Source organism: Lolium perenne, chromosome 3, assembly GCF_019359855.2.
Source record: "Lolium perenne isolate Kyuss_39 chromosome 3, Kyuss_2.0, whole genome shotgun sequence".
In the NCBI taxonomy this organism is placed as follows: domain Eukaryota; kingdom Viridiplantae; phylum Streptophyta; class Magnoliopsida; order Poales; family Poaceae; genus Lolium; species Lolium perenne.
In genome coordinates, this window is record NC_067246.2 from 35,827,769 (window position 1) to 35,847,996 (window position 20,228).

At 47.9% G+C, this 20,228-nt stretch overlaps 1 protein-coding gene and 1 long non-coding RNA gene across 2 annotated transcripts; both read right to left on the reverse strand.

The window, feature by feature from the left end:
* Window positions 1-8,661: 8,661 nt before the first annotated feature.
* Window positions 8,662-10,632, reverse strand: LOC127339069 (uncharacterized). The gene is made up of 3 exons (XM_051364968.1): window positions 9,217-10,632; window positions 8,890-9,081; window positions 8,662-8,739 (listed from the first exon to the last, which is right to left on the reverse strand). The coding sequence occupies exons 1-3, from the start codon at window positions 10,630-10,632 to the stop codon at window positions 8,662-8,664; spliced, it is 1,686 nt and encodes a 561-aa protein (XP_051220928.1).
* A 1,354-nt stretch (window positions 10,633-11,986) lies between these two features.
* Window positions 11,987-14,773, reverse strand: LOC127338049 (uncharacterized). The gene is made up of 6 exons (XR_007874174.2): window positions 14,470-14,773; window positions 14,247-14,334; window positions 13,945-14,001; window positions 13,150-13,319; window positions 12,850-12,968; window positions 11,987-12,734 (listed from the first exon to the last, which is right to left on the reverse strand). It is a non-coding gene; the product is annotated as an uncharacterized lncRNA (long non-coding RNA).
* Between the last annotated feature and the right edge of the window lie 5,455 nt (window positions 14,774-20,228).

Below are 20,228 nucleotides of genomic sequence, written 5' to 3' on the forward strand. Positions count from 1 at the left end.
TTGCCCGAACAGCCTTTCTGGAACCAAAAACAACAGAAAACAGGAACTGGCACTGTGGCATCTTGTTAATAGGTTAGTTCCGGAAAATGCATAAAAACATTACAAAGTGCGAGCAAAACATGTAGGTATTGTCATAAAACAAGCATGGAACATCAGAAATTATAGATACGTTGGAGACGTATCACTCCTCCACCTCCACCTCCACCACTGGCGGAACCAGCGTACATTCCGCGGTTGCCAACTGGCCGTGACAGGTACCGGACTTTGTCGTGCTCGACTACAACGAGGAGTAGGCTAGGGCTTTTAGTTTATATATTATATATTTTCTTTTTATCACTATGTAAATTATGTTCAAACAATGACGGACCATAAAAAATTGTGCGTGCCGCTGGTGGCAGCCCCGACACAAACGGACACACGATCAGTTTCGACCATTTCGGCCGACGCAAACAGACGCGCGTGGACAATTTAGGCGTCTGTTTTGCGTCGCTCCCGTTGGAGATGCCTCATGTTCATCGCCAATGCAATTTCTTGTCCGTGTCTTTGAGCTGAAATTGCGTGCCATGTGGGATTGATCGACACAAACATCTTCCACACCAATTGGTGAACAAACCAGGATTGCCTGATTGAGCGACCGAGTTGCGCATTGGAGAATTAGGGTTTTCTTGGGCGTCTAGCGGCAAGTCATTGTCTCTTCGTTCATGGCTCCGTTTGTATTTTTCATGATGTTTTTCTACTTGCATGAGTACGCGACAACAGAGCACCGGCGTCAACGTGATGGCTGTTGCAGCCATATGCTCTGGCGTTAGTTCGTGCGGCAGGGAACCATTGGCGATGGTGTCAATTGGGCTTAGGGCATCTCCAGCGGCACGACCGTTTGCGTCCGCTTTGGTCGTAAATGCGTCTGGCACCCTCTCCAGCGGCACGACGCAAAGTGACCGGGCCGTCCGCGGAGACGCAAACCTGGCCCAAATATGCGCCAGGTTTGCGTCTCGGCGGACGCTGCGCGGACGCGTAAAGTGTCCGCTGCGGTCTCCACTGGGCCCGCCTGGCAGCGAGCCTGCATGGAGGGCATCGCTTCCGCGGCCATCGCTTCCGCGGTCAGCGCTTCCGCGTCTGCGCCGCAACCTTCGCCATGAATGCCGCAGCTTCCTGTTCTGCGCGTGCACTGGCGGGCGGCGGCTGGGCTTCTGCGCCGCCTTCAATGGCATCGTATCCCGTGCGCGGCCGCCCTTAAAAGTCCAGCGGCCGCGTTGCTCCTTCGCCCACAGCTCCACTCGCACCACAACCGCCGCTGCGCCATGGGGAAGAAGAACGACTTCGAGGCCTCCGGCAGCGGCAGCAAGAAGGTGGCGCTCCCCGTCACGGTGGGGAGGCTCATGCACGGCAAATGGGTGCCGTGCGACGCCTGGTCCAGCGTGCAGCTGCCTGGCGGCTGGCGGCTCAGCTGCCGCCGGATGCCCATCCCTCCAGTACCTGCGCGCGAGCCTGAGCGGACCAAGGAGATCCGGCGCAGGAGGCGGTATCTGCCGGCGGACCTCCGCGCCGATCCGGCGTACGCCATCGACTCCGAGCAATGGCGTACGTACCTGTCCACGGAGACGGACAGTAGACGCAGGGCTGGCTTCATGGGCGACAGGGATTATCCCTTCGGCCCTGCACCGCCGGCTCGTCGTCAGCAGGCGCCGATGCGACGTGAGCAGCCGCAGCACAACGACCGCGAGGACGAGGACGACGACGACGAAGCCTACGCCGTCTACGATGACGACGACGACTACATCGAGGCGCTCGCGTACCATAGCGAGGAGGTGAAGGACGACAGCGAGGACTACGTCGGCCTCGTCTTCCACGAATGGCAGCAGGCCATGGCGGAGGGCCGGAACTTCGAGTTCCCCGATAACATGACGGACGACGAGATAGCCAAGCTCGGCCTCCTCGTCTCCGAGTACGACGCGCCTGTGCAGCCGCCGTTGCCCCGCTACGGCACCGCTGTCATGCCGCCGGGCCTGTCCGCGGATGAAGCCCTTCGACAGGCGCTCCTGGACTCGGCGGCGCCTCCTCCACCGCCGCCACAGCCTTGGGCGCCTCCTCCACCGCCGCCACAGCCTTGGGCGCCTCCCCCACCACCGCCACAGCCGCAGCCCTGGGCGCCTCCACCGCCGCCTCAGCCGCAGCCTCCTCAACCTCGAGCACCGCGATCGCGCCCGGCGTACGCTCCCCCGGATGGCAACTGGCCGTGGGACATACCGGAGGTCATCGTGCTCGACAGTGACGAGGAGCAGCACGACCACGACAGCGACCAGTAGGCGTTTTAGGTTTTTTTTTATGTTTTCAAGTATGTAAGTTATGTTTCAGTTTTTGTAAATTATGTTTCAGTTCAAAAAAATGGTTCGTCCTAAAAAAAAATGCGTCGTGCCGCTGGAGCCACCCCCGACGCAAACGGACGCGCGGTCGTTTTCGACCAAAAGGACCGACGCAAACGAACGCGCGCGGACGCTAAAATGCGTCGCGCCGCTGGAGATGCCCTTAGGCTACCTCCTCCGCCATGGTCTTTGTGCTGCACCTAGCGGAGCACCTTTGGCGGTGGCATGTGTGGTACGGCCACTAGCTCTGGCGCGAGCTTTGTGTGACTGTGAAGCCGCGGCAGCGTCACGAGTCCTACGGCGACATGCTCTACGCGGGCTTCGTTCGGTAGCGGAGTAGCGGCGGCGGCGAGCTGGATGCTGTGACAACCATCTCCTGTTCTGCTTGTTGTTACTAAACCGCGGACACGTCTATGCGATCTGGTTTAGCTCGGCAAAATACAGGGCTGGCCGTCCTAGACTAAGATCAGAATAAACCACCACTTTCTAAACGGCTTGGCGCTAGAAACTGACTATAACACGCCGCGTTGGAGAGAGAGAGAGCTAGGACCCATTGGTCGGAATGGGAGAAAATAAGGCAAATACAACCCAAGACCGAAGACCCGCGTCGCCCTCCTCTGGCGACCAGGGGGGAAACCCTAGCCGCCGCGCCAGTAGACCCCTCCGCCCTCCTCCCTGCTTCGCCGCCGCTGGAGGGGGGCCGGCAAAGCCGCGCGCCCCCCAGGGAAGGTGGCGGCGGGGCGGTCTTTTCCTTCCCCCCGCGTCCCCTGGCGAGAGGGAGCTCGTCGGGCGCGGGGCGGCGGGCGCTGGCCGAGCGTCGTCGCGCGGACGGGGAGCGGCGGTGGTTGCAGCGGCGCAGGCGTGGCGGAGCTTGGCGGTGGTGCTGCAGCGCGGGCGTCGCGGCGGCGCTCGGGCCCGAATGGGCTCCGGCGGGCCGGGCACCGGGCGGAGCGTTGGCGCGCGGTCGGGAAGCGGCGGTGGTGCAACGGCGCAGGCGTAGCGGAGCTTGGCGGTGGTGCTGCGGCGCAGGCGTCGCGGCGGGCGCTCGGGCCCAGATGGGCTCCGGCGGGCTGGCCGGAGTTCCCCCTGTCTCGCGCGGGCTCGGTCGTGGTCGCCGGGGCTGCGGCGTGGGCTCTTCTTCCTGGTCTGCTCCGACGTTGATGTTGGGGAGGGCGCGGCGCTGGATGCCGGGGTGGCGGTCATGTGGATGTGTGTGTTGCGCAAGTCTGCGGTCTTCGGCGTTCGTCTTCGAGCCTCGTGTCGGTGTTGGTCGGCGTCCCCTCTATGTGGCGTTCCGGCTGCGCCCACGGCGCTCTTCGGCGGTACTCCGATGGCTACAGGTTGTGTAGCGCGGCGGTGGTGGGGTACGTGCGGCGTCTCTCCGGGGATCGCGTTGCGGTGGTTGCAGTTGGTGGTTTGTGCCGGTCCTTGTTTGGGCGGGCGCGAGGTCTTGGGACTCCCTGCTAGGCGAAAGCTTTGTCTTGGCGGCCGGCCAGGACCGACGACGGTGACGCCCGTGGGCGCCGCATCCTTCTTGAAGGCGTCGTCGAAGCGGGTTTTCCTGACCTCTGCCCGGGTTCTCCGGGGGAAACCCTAGATCCTTAGAAGGATCGGGCATGGGCGGCGCTCTTGTGTCGCATTGCCTCTTGGGGCCGCGCTTTGGACGTCCACCGGTCAGAGGGTCTTGCGGGGTGTTTTGGCGGTTCGGCGGAGGTGGTCTCGTCTTCGGCCAGGAGGGGCGCGGCCTTGGGGCCGGCGTGGTAGTTTGGAGCGATGTCTCCGGTCTTTCGCATCCGCCTGTTGCGTTGAGGTGTGGTGTAGACCTGTATGGTCGTCGACCCGTGTGGAGCGCAGCCTCGGGGCTGGCGTGTGGTGTCGTGTTGTAACGGTTTTTGGCCAGTTTTCCTCATAAACGGGCCAACTCTTTTCTCCTATATCAATGAAAGGCAAAGCTTTTGCCTCGTTTCAAAAAAAGAAAAAAAGAATGGGAGAAAATATAAAGGGGGTAAAAAGTGGAAACAAGTTTCTTAAATGGGGTAGTTTTGAGAATTTTTTGTTAAATTGGGTAGAAAGTGGCACAAAGTTGTATACAAAAATATAGTATAAACACGACTATTTTATGTATATGCACTAGACAACTCTATATTGTCCAAAATCAACAAAACATTCAATTCAACGGGTTTCTACATCAAACATGAATTGGAATTGGATGACACCTTTTTATTGGAGGCCATTTCTTTTCCAGCTCGGTTTTCATATTCCAACTCTAATTCAATTCCAAGGTTGAATACACACATCCAAAAAGACATTACATGTATTTTGTTGTCCCATGGCAACAAAAGGGTATTCCGAGATTGAAAGTAAGTGTGAAACCGGATCACTCAATTGATTGCGGATCAAATTAGATTGGTCGATTGAGCATTGGATAGGTATCGCTGGACAAGATGAAAAGAGGGTCCCGCAAAACTGAATACCGACATAATGGTTGCTCCCGGTAAAGAATATTCTCATTCGTGGTGAAGATGAAATCTTTTAAATAATTTATTTTCAAAAAAATATTTTTATTTGATGGACTGTTGCAACCCACAATTATTGTGCTATATTCATGCATACAAGTTGGGCCATCTGGGTTTTGTAAAGGGCTATGTATATCTTTTTTTTTTTTTTTAAAGACCACCATGTCTTAATTGTAAAGAAGTATCAAACAATCTCAGCTATTTTTGTGTTTGCATTTATGGAAAGAGGTTGTACTGGAGCAAACACATTTTACAAATATACCTGGCATAGTAGCCACAAAGATAGTGACTAAGAACAAGAGTAATGTGAGTGAACGAGAGAAGAAAATCCAGTATATCGTCTTTAACGCATTTGTATACCTGATTAGTATCATGGTTGGTTGCATTATACACAATGGCATAACACAATATAGTGTAGGCCCAGTTTTAAAAAATTGAGAGCGAAAAGTTCGCAGCAAAGCGCGGGCACTTTGCTAGTTCTTCATAAAATCCCAATAATGGGGGTGGCTAAGCCCCCCTCGTCCCCCCTTCTCTCGGTCTTATATAACATTGTCGCAGATCTTGCCAATGTACCGGTCACTCTTCAGTACTTGGCACGACTGAATCTTGCTGTCTGGCCAGCAGATAGAAGCCAGAATGCCGGATCCATAGGTGGACCTGAACAGAACCGCTACAATTCGAGGCGCCGAGGACACCAGCACCCTGATGATATCAGTGCTGGGTCCTGCTCCCGTGCTCCCTCTAACAGAAGTTACGGGGTTATACTCGAATTTTTCTCCTAACTTAGGACCACCGAAACCCATATCTAGCTTATATATATATTCGTCTGTATACATACGTTATCTATACACTGTGTTGAAAAAAACAGGTTACGTGACCAGGTAACATCCCAGTTTCCTAACTACCGCTCCACGTCGTGCATGCGGTTTCGAAACCTGCTGCTAGGATCCGACAACGGCACCATCGGACAATGGTATCGCTACGCCGGCAGGGATTCAGCTAATTAAGGGCGCGCCGGTCGTATCCACCACCTCCGGTGATATCGTGGGACCGTATTAGTACACTACGTACATAAATTATTCATACAAGACAACACGGGCATATGGACCACTACAAGGTTGTACGTACGCGCTAGATTTTTAAATTTTACAATCAAGCCCCCACTTACGAAGGGGTATGGGAAGGATCTCCACCGTTCATGTTTTTCTCGCATCCAAAGTTCTGCTAGGGGGAGCACCGGAGCAGAAGTGATCAGTGCTCTCGACGTCGTGAGCCTTCAGGAGAGTGGTTAGCTCGGGGAGAGGGGTCACATCATTGCAGAAGTTGTTTATTAGGAGCATCGGCCGTCGCCATGCAGGAGGAAGAGCATGTTCTCGCCGGCGCAGTAGTAGCTCGCGCCTTCGTTCGGAAATCGCGGGCGGTGGGCGGTGTTGTTGGAGACGTTGTGCCTTCGTGGAAAGTGAGCCAGGCTGCCAGGGTAGTTGTGGCGGAGACTGGTGCAGCACGGGTGCGGCGTTCAAGTGCCCCGGGCGGCACACGGCATGGAGGCGAACGCTGTCGGCGAGGGAACGGAAGCCGCGAAGTACGACGCCCAAGAGATTCGGCAGGTCCGGCCATGTGGACGGGCGCCGAGGTCTTGAAGACGCCATTGATCGCAAAGATGATATGTGAATTGATTGTTTTTCCTGGCAAAATATTAGAAGATCAGTTGTACATGGATCTGGGTTTGTTTGTGGCCTACGAAGCGTGATTTATTGGACTCCCCTAAACCTAAGGTTTCCGTTTAGCTTTTGTGCTTTTCAATATATATATAGGAGACACACTTGAACTCTATGTAGTAATAGCTAGGAGTAGATTGTTATTTTCACACCCCATAAAATGATGTTGGAAATTTGCACTGACTTAGCGAAGATTGCTGTTGGACGGAATACGGATTGACCCATGTGGGGGGGTTTTGGGATCAGCAATGGGTACTAGCTGTGCGCCGGCAAATTTTGGCAAACTATGGCTTGGTTTCATAAGTACAGTCCTGTTTTTGATAAGTTTTTATGGTGTTAATTAGAGCCACTTGATGGGCTATTTGGAAAGTAAGAAATAAAGTGACCTTTGAAGAGCATGTGTTGAGATCCTCTAGCGAAATCACTTTCTTTTCCATTTCCTTGTTAATGTATTGGGCAGGTTTGCAGAAAGCGGAGGATAAAGAACGTCTGTCCATGGGAGCTCAGAAGATGATGCATGCCGCTTCGACCATCTACGCTCGTGAGGCTCCACTGCCCCAGGCCAGATGTTGATGATTACGGGTGCCTGAAGGAAATGAAGACTTTCTTGCTCTCTTGTTGTTGGTCATATCTCTCAGATGCTGCCAAAAGTTGATGCCCCTTGCTCCCTGTAGCTTTTTGCTTTTTTAGACTTGTTTCCTTTCCTGTTTTGTTTCTTTGAACTACCCCTTTTCTAAAACCGTATGCTTGTGGTACCAGGTTTTTGTCCCATGATGAGTATTCGATGTCGAATACCCGCAGTGGGTTTCCTGATACTGCACCAGCTCGCTTATGTCTCCCTACTCCTATTTCTGCATTGTAATCTTGACATAAGACCTGTCATTTCCTTTAAATGCAATGGAAAGGGGTGGAAGACCGGTTGAAAAAATACATTGAGCAGGAACTTGTGACACGGGCCTACACTTGTATCCCATATCTATGCCGGTTTTCCGCTGATAAATTTGCCCGTCTCTGTTTTCTCAGCATTGTTTCCATCCATTTCCTTCGGCTTTTACATCGAGTAGAGAGAAATGAGTGAGCCGTTTCTTGTGGTTTGAATTAAAAACACCTAGACGGCTTAATCAAGGTAAATTGTGTACATGGATCATGTTTCAAAATAATCTATAAATTGCTGTCAGAGAGTTGCTCCCTCTATCTATAAGCTAATTCATTTTGTTAAGAATTAATATTCTTATTGTATAAATTAAAATCTTTGAAAGTAAAGTCTACTTTATGAATGATAGAATATGTCCTCTCCTTATTTCTTTAGAGGAAAAAGCCGAAATCTAGAGCTCGGCTTGGTGTGTCGTCAGCTTTCCATTAAAGTTGCCAACAAGAATTTCTCTATGGTTTGAAAACAAACATAAAAACACGTGCACTTCTAAACCTAATGTAGTGAACTATACTACACAAATTAAGTGAACTATACCATGTGCTATGTGCCACTATAAATATATATGGTATTGATTGTAAAAAAAATGTTAGATGATCGATCCAAAGACACGGATCAAATGAGTGATCCACGGGCGGTTTCACTAGCATTAACTGCACGACCCACACTTCTCACTTTCCTTCCATCCACATGGATCAAGTTTCCTCGATCAAATTGCTTATCCAAGAAACCAACCAAGAAAATTCTTTAATTAAAAAATGATGAATCTCAACATTCCACAGCGGCAAAAATTACCCACATCGGTCGAAAGAATATCTCATAGAAAATTGCTCCATGCCACGCACGAGCCTGCACTCTCATGTGTGTGAAATGTATGAAAACATTGTTGTTGCATCTAGGAGCACGCTAAGCAGGGGAACACCCAAACAGTCCACCAGTGCAGACATAAACAGAGTAACTAACGGATGGATACACACACAAAATATTGTAGATTTTCCTGAAGCCACCGCGGAAGTTTTCTCTATGAAGCCCAGATGCCAGCTTTATAGTTACTGTCTTCAGAATTGGCGCACATCTCAATAGCAGTTTCAACAAATCAAGGTGGCGATGATCTCCATTGAAGCCTTCAATTTCTACTTCTTCGAGACGAGGCAAGAATAGACATTGGCTGCTCCAGTTCTTGGGTTCGTCACATGGACAACCTCGGCATTCTGTTATCACCTGGAGAATATGATAATTATGCACCACATTGCTTATTGGTTCATGAAAATTGAGACCTTATCTCGATACTATCTAGAGAAAGTATGCTTAACAGGTATACTATGCATGTAATAAGATATATAAAGAGCACCAAGAATTACCTTGGAGGGATGCTCTAGAATGACCTTAAACCTTTGGGTAGCAGCTTGGATGCGGTGCATCCCAAGGAGTCGCGACACAAGTCCTCCAGAAATATGGTTCGTCGCTCCGAGATGTAACTCCAACATAGAGAATTCAGTAACTAGAATTTTCTCCATCTCTATTGCAAAGTCCAGCTCCGCACCTAGAGGATCCTGAAAAGAAAAAAGAAAAAAGAGCAGATATCACGTAAAACTAATTTAGATAAGTACTGTTTAAATTCAATAGATTTAGCAGGGAGCATATATGCGACCTACATCGGGTGATATGTGCAAGCATAAGACATGTACGCGTGATTGCTGATGAACCGTCTTTAAGCTCATGTACGGAATGCTCCAAAAACCAAACACAGAAGGCAACCCTATGTACGAGCGCTCCCACATGACATTCTGCACCATTGGCGCTGAGATGGAGACGCTCAATTTTGTGTCGGCGTGCACCTCGAGCATCAGTTGCTGAAGCACCGGAGTCACGATGTCGATGCTCAATTTTGTGTCGGCGTGCACCTCGAGCATCAGTTGCTGAAGCACCGGAGTCACGATGTCGATGCTCTGGCATTCCCTGACCCTGTAGACATTGAGCTTCTGCAGCGTCATCGAGTGGATTCTGATGTTGCTTGTAGACTCACTACAGACGAGCGTGAGCTCGCGTAGGCGTGGGCAGCGGTTGAGCAATGTGGCAAGGTCCGTGATTATGTTTCCGGAGAGGGACAACATCTCTAGCGCCATGAACTCGCCGGCCGGCAGTTGCGTGAAGCATATCTTGTGCAAGGACATGTTGATCGATGTGGCACGGTTGAAGCAGGGCAGCTGGGCATCAATCATGGTCATGTCATGATGGATTCGTCGGTGAGTGAAGTCAGGAGCAGGTCTCGTTAAGACCAGCTCCTGCGGTGAGACCCTCGTCAGGGTGCGGAGCAACGAGGCGAAACGAGCGGCATCGATATGATGTCCTTGATGGATGCAGATGTCAAGGAGGCACACAGAGGCGCCGGGCGCTGCCGCGTCGAGCGAGGCGAGTGTCGCTTCGACTGAATCTGGCGCGACGCTGCGGAAGGCGAGGTTGATGGTGCGCAGGCGCGGACAGCGGTCCAGCATGGCACCAAGGTCGACGAATTTTCCCCTGAGGGACAGGCTCTGGAGCTGGGTGAACTCGCCCGCCGGCGCCGCCGGCCTCATGCGACGGGACCCAGTGTCCAGCTCAATCGAGGTGGCGCGGTTGAAACAAGGAAGCTCGATGTCCAAGGGAGAGACCGCGTAGTTCACGAAATTTTCCGTGAGGGTGAAGGCTAGCTCCGTCGGCGACAACAGAGCGGCGGTCCGCAGCAACGAGTTGACTTGTCTGACTGGGTCCGACGAGGTTATACTATTCGAAAGGCGGATGTCGATGGTGGACAGCGCTGATGATGCGGCGAAGCGGGCGAGAAGAGCTTCGGTCATGGCGGGCGTAAAATCCCGCAGCATGAGATTGGTGTGACCGACGCCGATCCAGAGGCCGCGCCACCGGCGCGACAGGAGGCCGGACCTGACGGTAGCGCGGACGCAGCCTATGCGCGCGATGATCAGGCGAAGCATCTCGTCAGGAAGGACGCTGATGAGGTCGGATCCATCCGGCGGCGGTGATCGCCTGAGTCGGCTCCAGGGTCGCGATTCCATCAACCCCTTTGCACCCTGCGAGAAAACAGAGACCTCCACCTCCTGGATCATGTGGCCCGTACTGTAATTATTACTAGTTCAGATGCCCGTGCGTTGCTACGGGTTTTCAAATTTTATTTCCCAATGCACATATATAATTCAGAATTCACTATGAGAATTCAAAAAAATTAGGGATATCATAATTTACTACAACATGATAATGCCGAACGCAATAACAAAACAGTATTGTTGTGCCTCTGCGTGATTCCAAGTTCTGAGTCTTCTTGTTGCTTTTTCACGGTAAATCCCACACCTGTGTTATAGGTCGTCATAACTATCAACTCAATAACCTTTTCTTTTGCATGTATTATTGTCTCACAAAACATGGGGGCTGCAAACACATGTATAACTGAAGGAATAGTTATTTTCTGATTAGTCTAATCAACACTTTGATATTCATAGTAAAATTTACATGTGTTGCCATTCCTTTCTATTGAGTATATAAACACAATGCATGCGAATATTCGAACATCTCAAGCATGCATTGCCACTCGAGCACAAAAAATTCTAGGTGGCATTTGGTTAAAATGATTTGGATGTAACCCAGTTATCAAAATAATTTGGGTGTAAACGATTGGCTTATTGGGCCTCCCATGTTAAGGAATTGTTTTTGCCCTTTTCATACCCACCAACAGTTTGTCAGGGAAGCAAGAACCAATTTCGATAGCATAACCACATACCCATCCGCCAATCTGGATTATATGCAAATTGCATTTATTGAACACATACCACAGTGACATTTTTAGCATTCAATAGCTCCACCAGGTCGATGGCTGATCTGGTTGTGATTAAATTGTTTAGCATAACATAACTCGAGGAAGTATTGAAGAATGAATAACAATGTAGTGACATGAATAATCTGGAATGTGATTTACGTATATATCTGAGAGAAGGAATGTTTGTGTTATAGTCTGATTTATTTTTCATTACTTCCCTGAACAATTTTTATACCACACGTAGACAAGAAGGCCATGTTGTGAACAGCAACACATCATCTTACATGCCATGAAAATTCAAAATTCTAGCAGCCAGCCAATAGGGAACACCCTGTAAGGAGGCAATATTTTGAAGCACATGTTTGATAGAAAAATAATTAGCCAAACTTTGCAAAATTACTAAATCGGCATAACATAAATTAGTTCAATGGACTTTCTTGTTGGTTTTTGGTGTAAGCTGGCGGATGCAGGCATGCCCAAACTGGAGGTAAATGCCAGTTTTTCCAAGTTGAGGTGTAAACAAGGGGAAGAAAAAATACATGCTCAGAAAAACTCTACTTCCAAATACAGTATCATTTTCGTTTCAAGCACAAGGAACGTCTCTAAATTATGACACTCAAAGTAGATTCATAATAGTACAAATTTGGTTTTGACGTGGATATGCTCTGCTCCACCACTGATAAAACAAGATGTACCCTTGGCTAGGCCACAATCTCTATTTTCGGCGGTGCTCGGTCTTTCTGCATATTCATATGCTTTAAGCAACAAAATAATGTATAGCTCGATGCCCTACAGCTAGCCATCCTAATTCAGCCATCTCAAAGATCTATGTATTTGTATTCTACAATAATTAGTCTAATAAGCTTCAGCTATACCTATATAACATGTCATCATATCTCTTCTGAACTTCAGTATGAACGTTGCAGTCTGTATTTTGCTTCAAATGAATCGAACCTTCTAATTCCGATCCATTCTACTGTGTCTATTGATATGTTCTGAACATCCTTACAAATTTAGGCTTCCAGGTAGATTTGACAAGCCCAATTGTGATCTCCGTACCCACCGTGTACCTCGCCAACGCTTCTGTGATGCTATGCCCCCTCCACAAGGACTATTTACCATGTATGCTTGAATTTAGAAACCAATACATATCCTTATATATCCATCAACTAAGATAATCTCCCTTGAGATTAGAGCAACAAGGAACATCGGAGGGATAATTGTACCTATGGTAATATTTTGAGAACAAAACAGGCACTTTATTTCCTGCAACTCAGCATCGGTACTAATATTTTCCAAATCAAAATCAAATTCACTGTCTATATTTTCAGATACTCCACCCTCTGCGGCTAAAACAAGATCTTCCAATGTCTTCCATTTCCATTAAATATGCACTTTCTGAATGAAAAGTTAACATAGTTAGTTACTTTCCCTGCAGGAATTTTTATCAACTATAGCACAATTAATTATTGCATTATCAAGGGTTTGCAAATAAGACAGGTGGACTACATACATGTGCATAAACAAATCCCAAATTCTCCGTAGCTTGTAAGAAAGCCCCTGCAGAATCGAAACGGAGACTGCAAGGAGGGGAGGCGCCGATGTAGAAGTCCTCATCGGAGATAGAGGCGGCTAGGGTCAAAACATGGACGGTCAAACCAATAGCAAAATGATTTTCAACAAAGATGGAATGGAATCAAGGAAAATAAATATATGTAAGATCCATTCATTTTAAAGTTTTCGCAGCTAGTCTTATTGTTACAAGAAGATAACAGCATAATATAATGCGCATGGACAAACTTAGACTGAATACCTTTTGGAGAAGCCTTTTTGGCCTTCGGCGAAGGCTTTTTCCTTAAATTTCCTTCCCGCTGAGTTGGACTGCTGCAAGTTAAATTTAGGAGAGCCACTTGGATACACGGAAGCTATAGGTTGACACCATCCATGTAATTTATTAATTGCCATTCGTTGCTCTTGTAGCAGCTGGAGAGAATGCACATCTATCGATCAACATGCCACACTTTCTAATGAGGAATAATTAATCATATTTCGTCTGCAGATACGTACAAGTAGTAAAGCATAAAAAATCACAATTAACGTTACTTTGCCCACAAAACTTTCTGGAGGGTCCAAACCATTGAGGCAACAAATAATTTTACAGTATTATACAACATAATTTTATCTAGAAAGCACAAACAATCCCCAATGCATTGATAATGTAGGTGGTACGCATGCCTACATCGGTAGGTAGGTGGATAATGTTCCCCGTTGGGCCAGTTTGAGGCAAAGAACAAAGATACTCCCAATACCACAAAAAAATATTATTGTTCTGCATATGTGGACATACATATATGAGTCCAGGAAAACGTGAATCAGGAACTAACATAAGATGTACCTATGCTTGACTATCTGATAGAGGGTGCTCAAACAACCTGGTAGAAGATACTGTTCTTGTTATTCAAATGAGTAATCTACATGGACTTGAAAACGAATCACGAAAATGAATCACTTAAAGTGTTGGATCCTCAAATCAAGAAGCATCTGCTAGACCAGAAGGTCACAACATATTTTCTCTAATATACAAAATACGGTGAAAGGGGAAACATACCATGAAGTGAATATTACTAAACATCAATTGTATCTCCTATCCATGATTGCCCACAATCTGCATCACGAACAAATTTTCAGCTGAAATAATTACTCAATAATATTCTAGCCAAATTTAACTCAACATGCAATGCACTCCCAAGAGTTCTAGTTTGATGAAACCATGTAACATCAAGTTTCTGGACAGGGCAGTACAAAAAACTATTTGAATTCAAATTATCTGAAACTGTGTTCTGGAAATTATACCCTGTGTCGTGTTCTAATTAGAAGTCAAACTATCGGTGGATGTGTTGGAAATTATACCTTGTGTCGATAAGGTGAATATTTGTTCTTGGGTCTTGATTTGTTTCTTATGGTATGATATCTGTCACCACATCCACTAAACCAACATCTTGTGACACATGAGAAAAGTATTGGCTTAGTAGGAAAATGGCAGTTAGAGGGGAAAATAATAATAATAATAATAATAATAATAATAATAGGGTAGAATGAATAATTAAAGAAGTGTGTGGAGTAAATAAAATACCATATAGAAGTGTGTTGTCGACAGTACATGCTTGGAGGACCTCAAGTGGGATAATCTATTGGATCTTTGAGCGATGAGTAATCTTGATTTCGTATGGATAATCTGTTATCTTGTACTTCCTCCATGTATCAACAACCATGAACATTTCAAAGGTGTAAACTGAACTTTCTTTGAGCTGTGCCTTCAGTCGATCTATGCAGCTAGCACCCCTCTATTATGTTACCCTGGAATAGAAGAAGATTTTCAGTGTTCGTTGGATTGAAAGAAAAATTGGTATTTGCAAGAATAGAAGTGAATAACTAATACTGAATCTTTTAATCAGTATACTGGTTACCTAAACACATGAATGCATGCAAGTAGGTTGTCTATATCGATAAGTATCCAGACAACATGTGATCCAGAGAAATAGAAACATGGTAATAGTCTAGTATTTGTTATCTAACTACATAGATCAGTCAGGGAAGAACTTGACTTGCCGATCGACTACTTCTTGAAGAAAAGAGGATAAAAGCAGAAAACACAAAGATCGGTTAGCGAAAAACTTGCCTTGCTGTTGGATCCATTGCCAGCTTAAGGTGACTTGGCCGCATACGAAGCCGCAGACGCCGCCATGCCGACGATCAGGAGAACCACCTCGTCCTGGACGTGTATCAGCAGAAACAGAACAACGCCTCTGTCCAGTCTATCCAGACCGAGCCTTCTGCCGTTCCCCTCACCACCATCTCCTCTCCCTTCGCCTCACTCTAGCGCATCAGCGCCTGCTCGCTGTTGCCTCCTCCTACAGAGTTAGATGTGTTGTCACCATTGGCGAGAGAAGGAGGTGGCGCTGCTGGCTATGGAGCAGCCACACGACGGAACAGCCGGCGAGGTCATAAGAAGCTGCATCCGGCAGACACAGAGAAGCTCGGCCTGGGAAGTGGGGTGGGGGCCAGGGCGTGCCTCCATGACGGATGTATGCGGACGGCGGCCAGGCAGGATGAGGCGCCGGGGGCCAGGCCTTTGGAAGATGTGAACAAGTGCGGATTTCCCCCTCCTCCCGCTTCGTGTCCTCAGCCAAGCAGACATAAAAAGAGAGCTTATATAGAGGGAGGAACTGTCCAGGTGCCCTATGGCGGCGGCGGCGACGGCGAGGGAGAGAGGAGGATGCCGGCCTTGATCGCCGGTTCCGGTGAGATAGAAGGAGGCTGGAGCTCCGCCCCCAATCCAATCCCGTCGCTCCGCCGACGACCACGTGCAGGCCTCTCCTCCACTTGGGAAAGGGGACCGACCACGGGGATGGCTGCATCATCCTCCACCGCCCGACCGCCAAACTACGCCGCTGGCAGAAGCCGTGGAGCCAAGGATGCGGCAGCGAAGATCGAGATCTTCCGGTTCGCCCGCCGTTGCGCTCGCTAGCAGAGGGAGAAGAGGTGAGGCCAGAGAGGGAGAGGAGAGTAAAGGAGGGAAAAGTCAGGTACGTACCTACGCACCGCCGTTGTTCGCCGTTGGACCTGTGGTCGATGTAGGCGCCTCCGTCCCCGGTGCTCCCTGCTCACTGTTCCGCCACCACGCCGATGGCGTCACCGCACCCCAACTCGAAGCAGCGGCCAGATCGGCACGCATCGGCGGGAAGGCACGCGCGGCGACCAGCGAGTGCAGGGTGGCGGCCTCGCGTCCAGGATCGTGGCAACCGGGTATGCAGGATCGAGGCGGCGGCGGGTAGAATCGCGCGACGGTGGCCAGCAGGCTCGTGCAGCGCGGCCGCGATGCGGTAGGGATGTGGGCATGTGCAGCGCCTGGCGTTGTTTGGGGAATGAAAAGTTTGATTACCGCTGATGGCAATGAGGAATAATAGGCACGATTAGGGGGTGGAGTCAGACTCCAGAGCAGAGGGGCGAAAGGATGTCGAGCGACCAGGACAACCAAAATATTTGTTGTAGTGGCAGAATAGGGAACATGTTCCTCCTTTTTAAGTAGTGTAGATAAGGCCATATGAACGTAAGAGAGCGTTCATGGGCTCAACTCTTCTCCGCTGCTACTCTAACGGCTGGCCGATGATCACCCAACCCCGAAAATCGAACGTCCTTACTTGCAGCCTATTCTTATTTTTGTTCCTATATTGTCGCTAAACAACTATCAATCAGTAAACTATCTTGGTTTTCTAAGAAAAAACGCAAACTAGCTAAATGGTGAAATAACTCTGCAGAACATGAAACTTTTGTTTTGTTATTCTTGTTCTTGTTCCAATATGGTCGCTAAATTATTTTTCACTTCCAGAAATTTATATGGAGTTAAATTAAGCTAGAATTTCGGGATGCCATTTTTAGCAGCATTAGCACTTGGGCCTGACCTGGTGGGCCTGGAGGCTCAAAAGAGGACACGTGGCGCGCCCAGCAAAGGGTGCGCACCACCCCACCTCTTTTGACCATCGATCGTCGATTCGTTTGATTCTTTCGCGAACCTACCACTTTTGCCCTATAAAGCGCAATATATGACCCCCGAGGGTTCTCTGAATAGAGCGCCGCAAAAACACAGAAACACGAAAATGGAGGTGGCATCAGCGAAGTTTGGAGGGGGAAACTCCACCGGAGCCGCCGCCGGAGGATCTCGGAGGATCTCCATCTTCTCCAACGTCTTCCTCATCAACACCATGATCAATAGGGAGTAGTCCACCTCTGGACTACAGGTTTATGGCAGTAGCTTGATCTATTTGTCTCGTGTTCTTCATAGATCTTAGTAGCATATGAGCTGCCCAACATGATTATGGTTATGTATGTAATTCCTATGCGGTGGATATTTATTCTATGATATTTGGATATGGGATTTGAATCTATTTTGTGTAAGATGTATTGATAGATGCATATTATGTACCTCATTCTTAAGTATTGATTCTGATCCAACTTGTATGCAAGAATATGTGTGGAAAGATGTGTGTTAGATGGAGTAGCATGGTTTTAGTGATCGGATAGTGACAACAAATATTATGGATTTTCCTTTTCTTTTGCTACCTCACTAGGGATAGTGCTATGTTCGTAACGTGACAAAACTGATGATTTTGTTTGTTCAATGTAGCATATTTGACATTCAAACATCATGTCAAAGTACTTATGGTTATACTGTGTTAATTCTTAATACAAGATTGCATGGAATTTTCCTTTCTTGTGAAGTATAAGAGAGATGTGTTGCATCATCTCTATGTAGGACGTGATGTCATGGGCGTACCCGGGGGGGGGGGGGGGGGCGAGGGGGCCGTGGCCCACCCAGAATTTTTGGATTTTTTTTGTACCCCTAATGTTAGTGCTTGAAAACAGCTCAATTGACATGTTTGTTGATCCAGACATCAAGCAGACCTAGAAAGTCAGCCGCAAAACGCAACTGCAGGGGAGGGAGAGTCGCACGATTCTCCAATTCGACCCCCTGCCACAGCCGCATCGCTGAGTCCCCTTCTTCCCCCACTGGCCACCTCGGTGCCTCCCTTCGCCGACTCACCTTTCGTTTCCCCTCCTTAACTTCGGTCGCCGCTAGCCTGCTGCCCCCTTTTCTCCCCCCTGGCCGCTGAAGCATAAGCAGGTACTCCGACAGCTCCGTGCTCGACTGCCCAGCTCCTCCTGCCTGCCGCCGCTGCCTCCTATGCAGGTATTCTCCCGTCGAATCAAGATTAGGTTTCAGGACACTGTCAAAATGTCCTATTCTTTGTATTACTGTCCATACTGTTGTCAAAATGTCCTATTCTTTGTACTGATTCAACTTGTAGTTTGGCACTCGTAAAAAATATTTGATGTGTAGAATAAAGAGAGGAATATATGTGAATATGTCATTTATATGTTACTATAATTTTGTTGTGTAGAAATGAAGAGGGCAATCCAAATTGCGTGAAATTACGAGAAACATGAAGCAAAGAAGATATTGCATCTTCTTTAACATATGAGGACTAGCCAAGTTCAGCGCAGGGCCAGTCTTTTCCATTCAGCGCGGGGCCTCGCACCCGAGCGCCGCCGCCTTCCCTTTCGGTATCTTCGACAATGCAGCACCACCTAGATCCATTCCCATGCTATCTCAACGGCCTCCACCACCGCACATAGACCACCTAGCGCCGCCTCGTTGCTCGCAAATACGCTGCAAGGGTGTGCTCTAATGCCCTCCGCGTTTTAACTGATTGGTCTCATAGATTGTTCATTTGGCAAATTTTTATCACAATTGAGAAGTGCAAAAAAAAATTAGAGGTGCGCCCACACTATAATTTCTTCTTGCGTCCGCTGCTACGTGATGCCCATATGAATGTGTATCTTACACATATTAAAGTTCTATTATTATTATTATCTCACTGATGAATTGTTATTATCCACTACAACTTTAAAGAGAGAGTAGACAAGTAAACCCATGAACCCCGGTCCAATTTTAATCATAAGAAACACTTTTTCATTGCATTTATCTTACTTTCTATTTGCAGCACTATTTTAATTCGAAAATATAAAATATTTAATTCTCTTAATTACACACAAAACCTAGAAACAATCATTCCTTTACCGCTTTTACATAGTTTATTTTACTTGTTTAGTTTACTTTACTTGTGTTACTACTTTTATTTACTCCTACTAATACGAAACCTTGGGCTTCACAATGGAGTTGGTACACACGGCTTTATTTTACTTTGCAGGATTGCTATAATAAGAGGAAGGGAGATACCTCTTTCCTAATTGCCTGAGAGTTCGATATAACCCTCGAGTCAACCTTGTGAGGAAAATACTCTGCTGACGTAACACTCTACACTTGGAGTCCCAGCATCATCAGGAGCGTGCTGGCAGGGCACGCTGACTAGTAAACATAACCTACAAATGTAATGTTTATTTTTATTTGTTTGTTGTATAATAATTGTATTGAATTTGTTGACATGTGGTTTGTTCTTATTAAGAAATATAACTTGGTTTGCAAAATTGCAAGCTTAAACTTTGATCGTTTAGATTACGGGCCACCCGAACTTCTAGGTTGCCCCCAACCCCTTCCACCTAACTCTAGCCGCCACTCTACCCATCTCCTCCCTCATTGCCGTTGGATGAGGTTGTTGGGCAAAGCCCACAGAGCGAAAGGCGGCCTGCCCTTCTCCATGGGTTGCGGCTCCCTTCATTTGGCGGCAGCGGGTTTTCGGACGTACATCTCTAGCGTGTATATGAGATGCTCGCTAAGAATATGCTAAACCAGATGAAGGGATTTTGTTGTTTTCTGGGTAGAATGTCATATTGACATGATGTTTAGTGATTGTTGGGCCTGTAAGTGTTGTGTGGAGGCTTCAGGTTTTTCGATGCATGCTATTTGTTCGTCCTTTGTTAAATAAATTAATAAAAATGTCCTATGCATATTTTTGATGCGGAGGCCAGGGTCCCATCCTCAATTTCATAAAAAATGATGATATGTTATTATTGGTGTCATTCCGGTAGAAGAGAATCAGAACTTGCAAAATCGTGTTATGTTGAACTTATTGAATAGGTTTTGCTAATGCATGATTTACTTAATTAGATTTCAATGAGTTAGCCATCTGGTCGATATTTCATCCCGGTCGTTAAGCAGGCAACTGTTCGGACCGTCTTGTCCATCGTCGTTGCTCCAGACTAACTGATTCATCAGCTTGACATCAACAATGTGTTTCTACATGGTACTCTCACCGAGACGGTTTATTGTGCCCAACCATCCGAGGTTCGTCGAGGTATCCCAACCCAATCACGTGTGCCACTTAAATAAGTCACTCTATATATGGGCTTAAACATGCGCCACGTGCATGCTAC

Excerpts from the sequence above, each read along its gene's own strand:
- LOC127339069 (XM_051364968.1), bottom strand. The coding sequence starts at position 10,632 with ATGATCCAGGAGGTGGAGGTCTCTGTTTTCTCGCAGGGTGCAAAGGGG. Across the intron at positions 9,082-9,216 it reads CGGTTCATCAGCAATCACGC|GATCCTCTAGGTGCGGAGCT; the intron begins GTACATGTCTTA and ends TTTTCTTTTCAG. Across the intron at positions 8,740-8,889 it reads TTCTAGAGCATCCCTCCAAG|AATGCCGAGGTTGTCCATGT; the intron begins GTAATTCTTGGT and ends AGGTGATAACAG.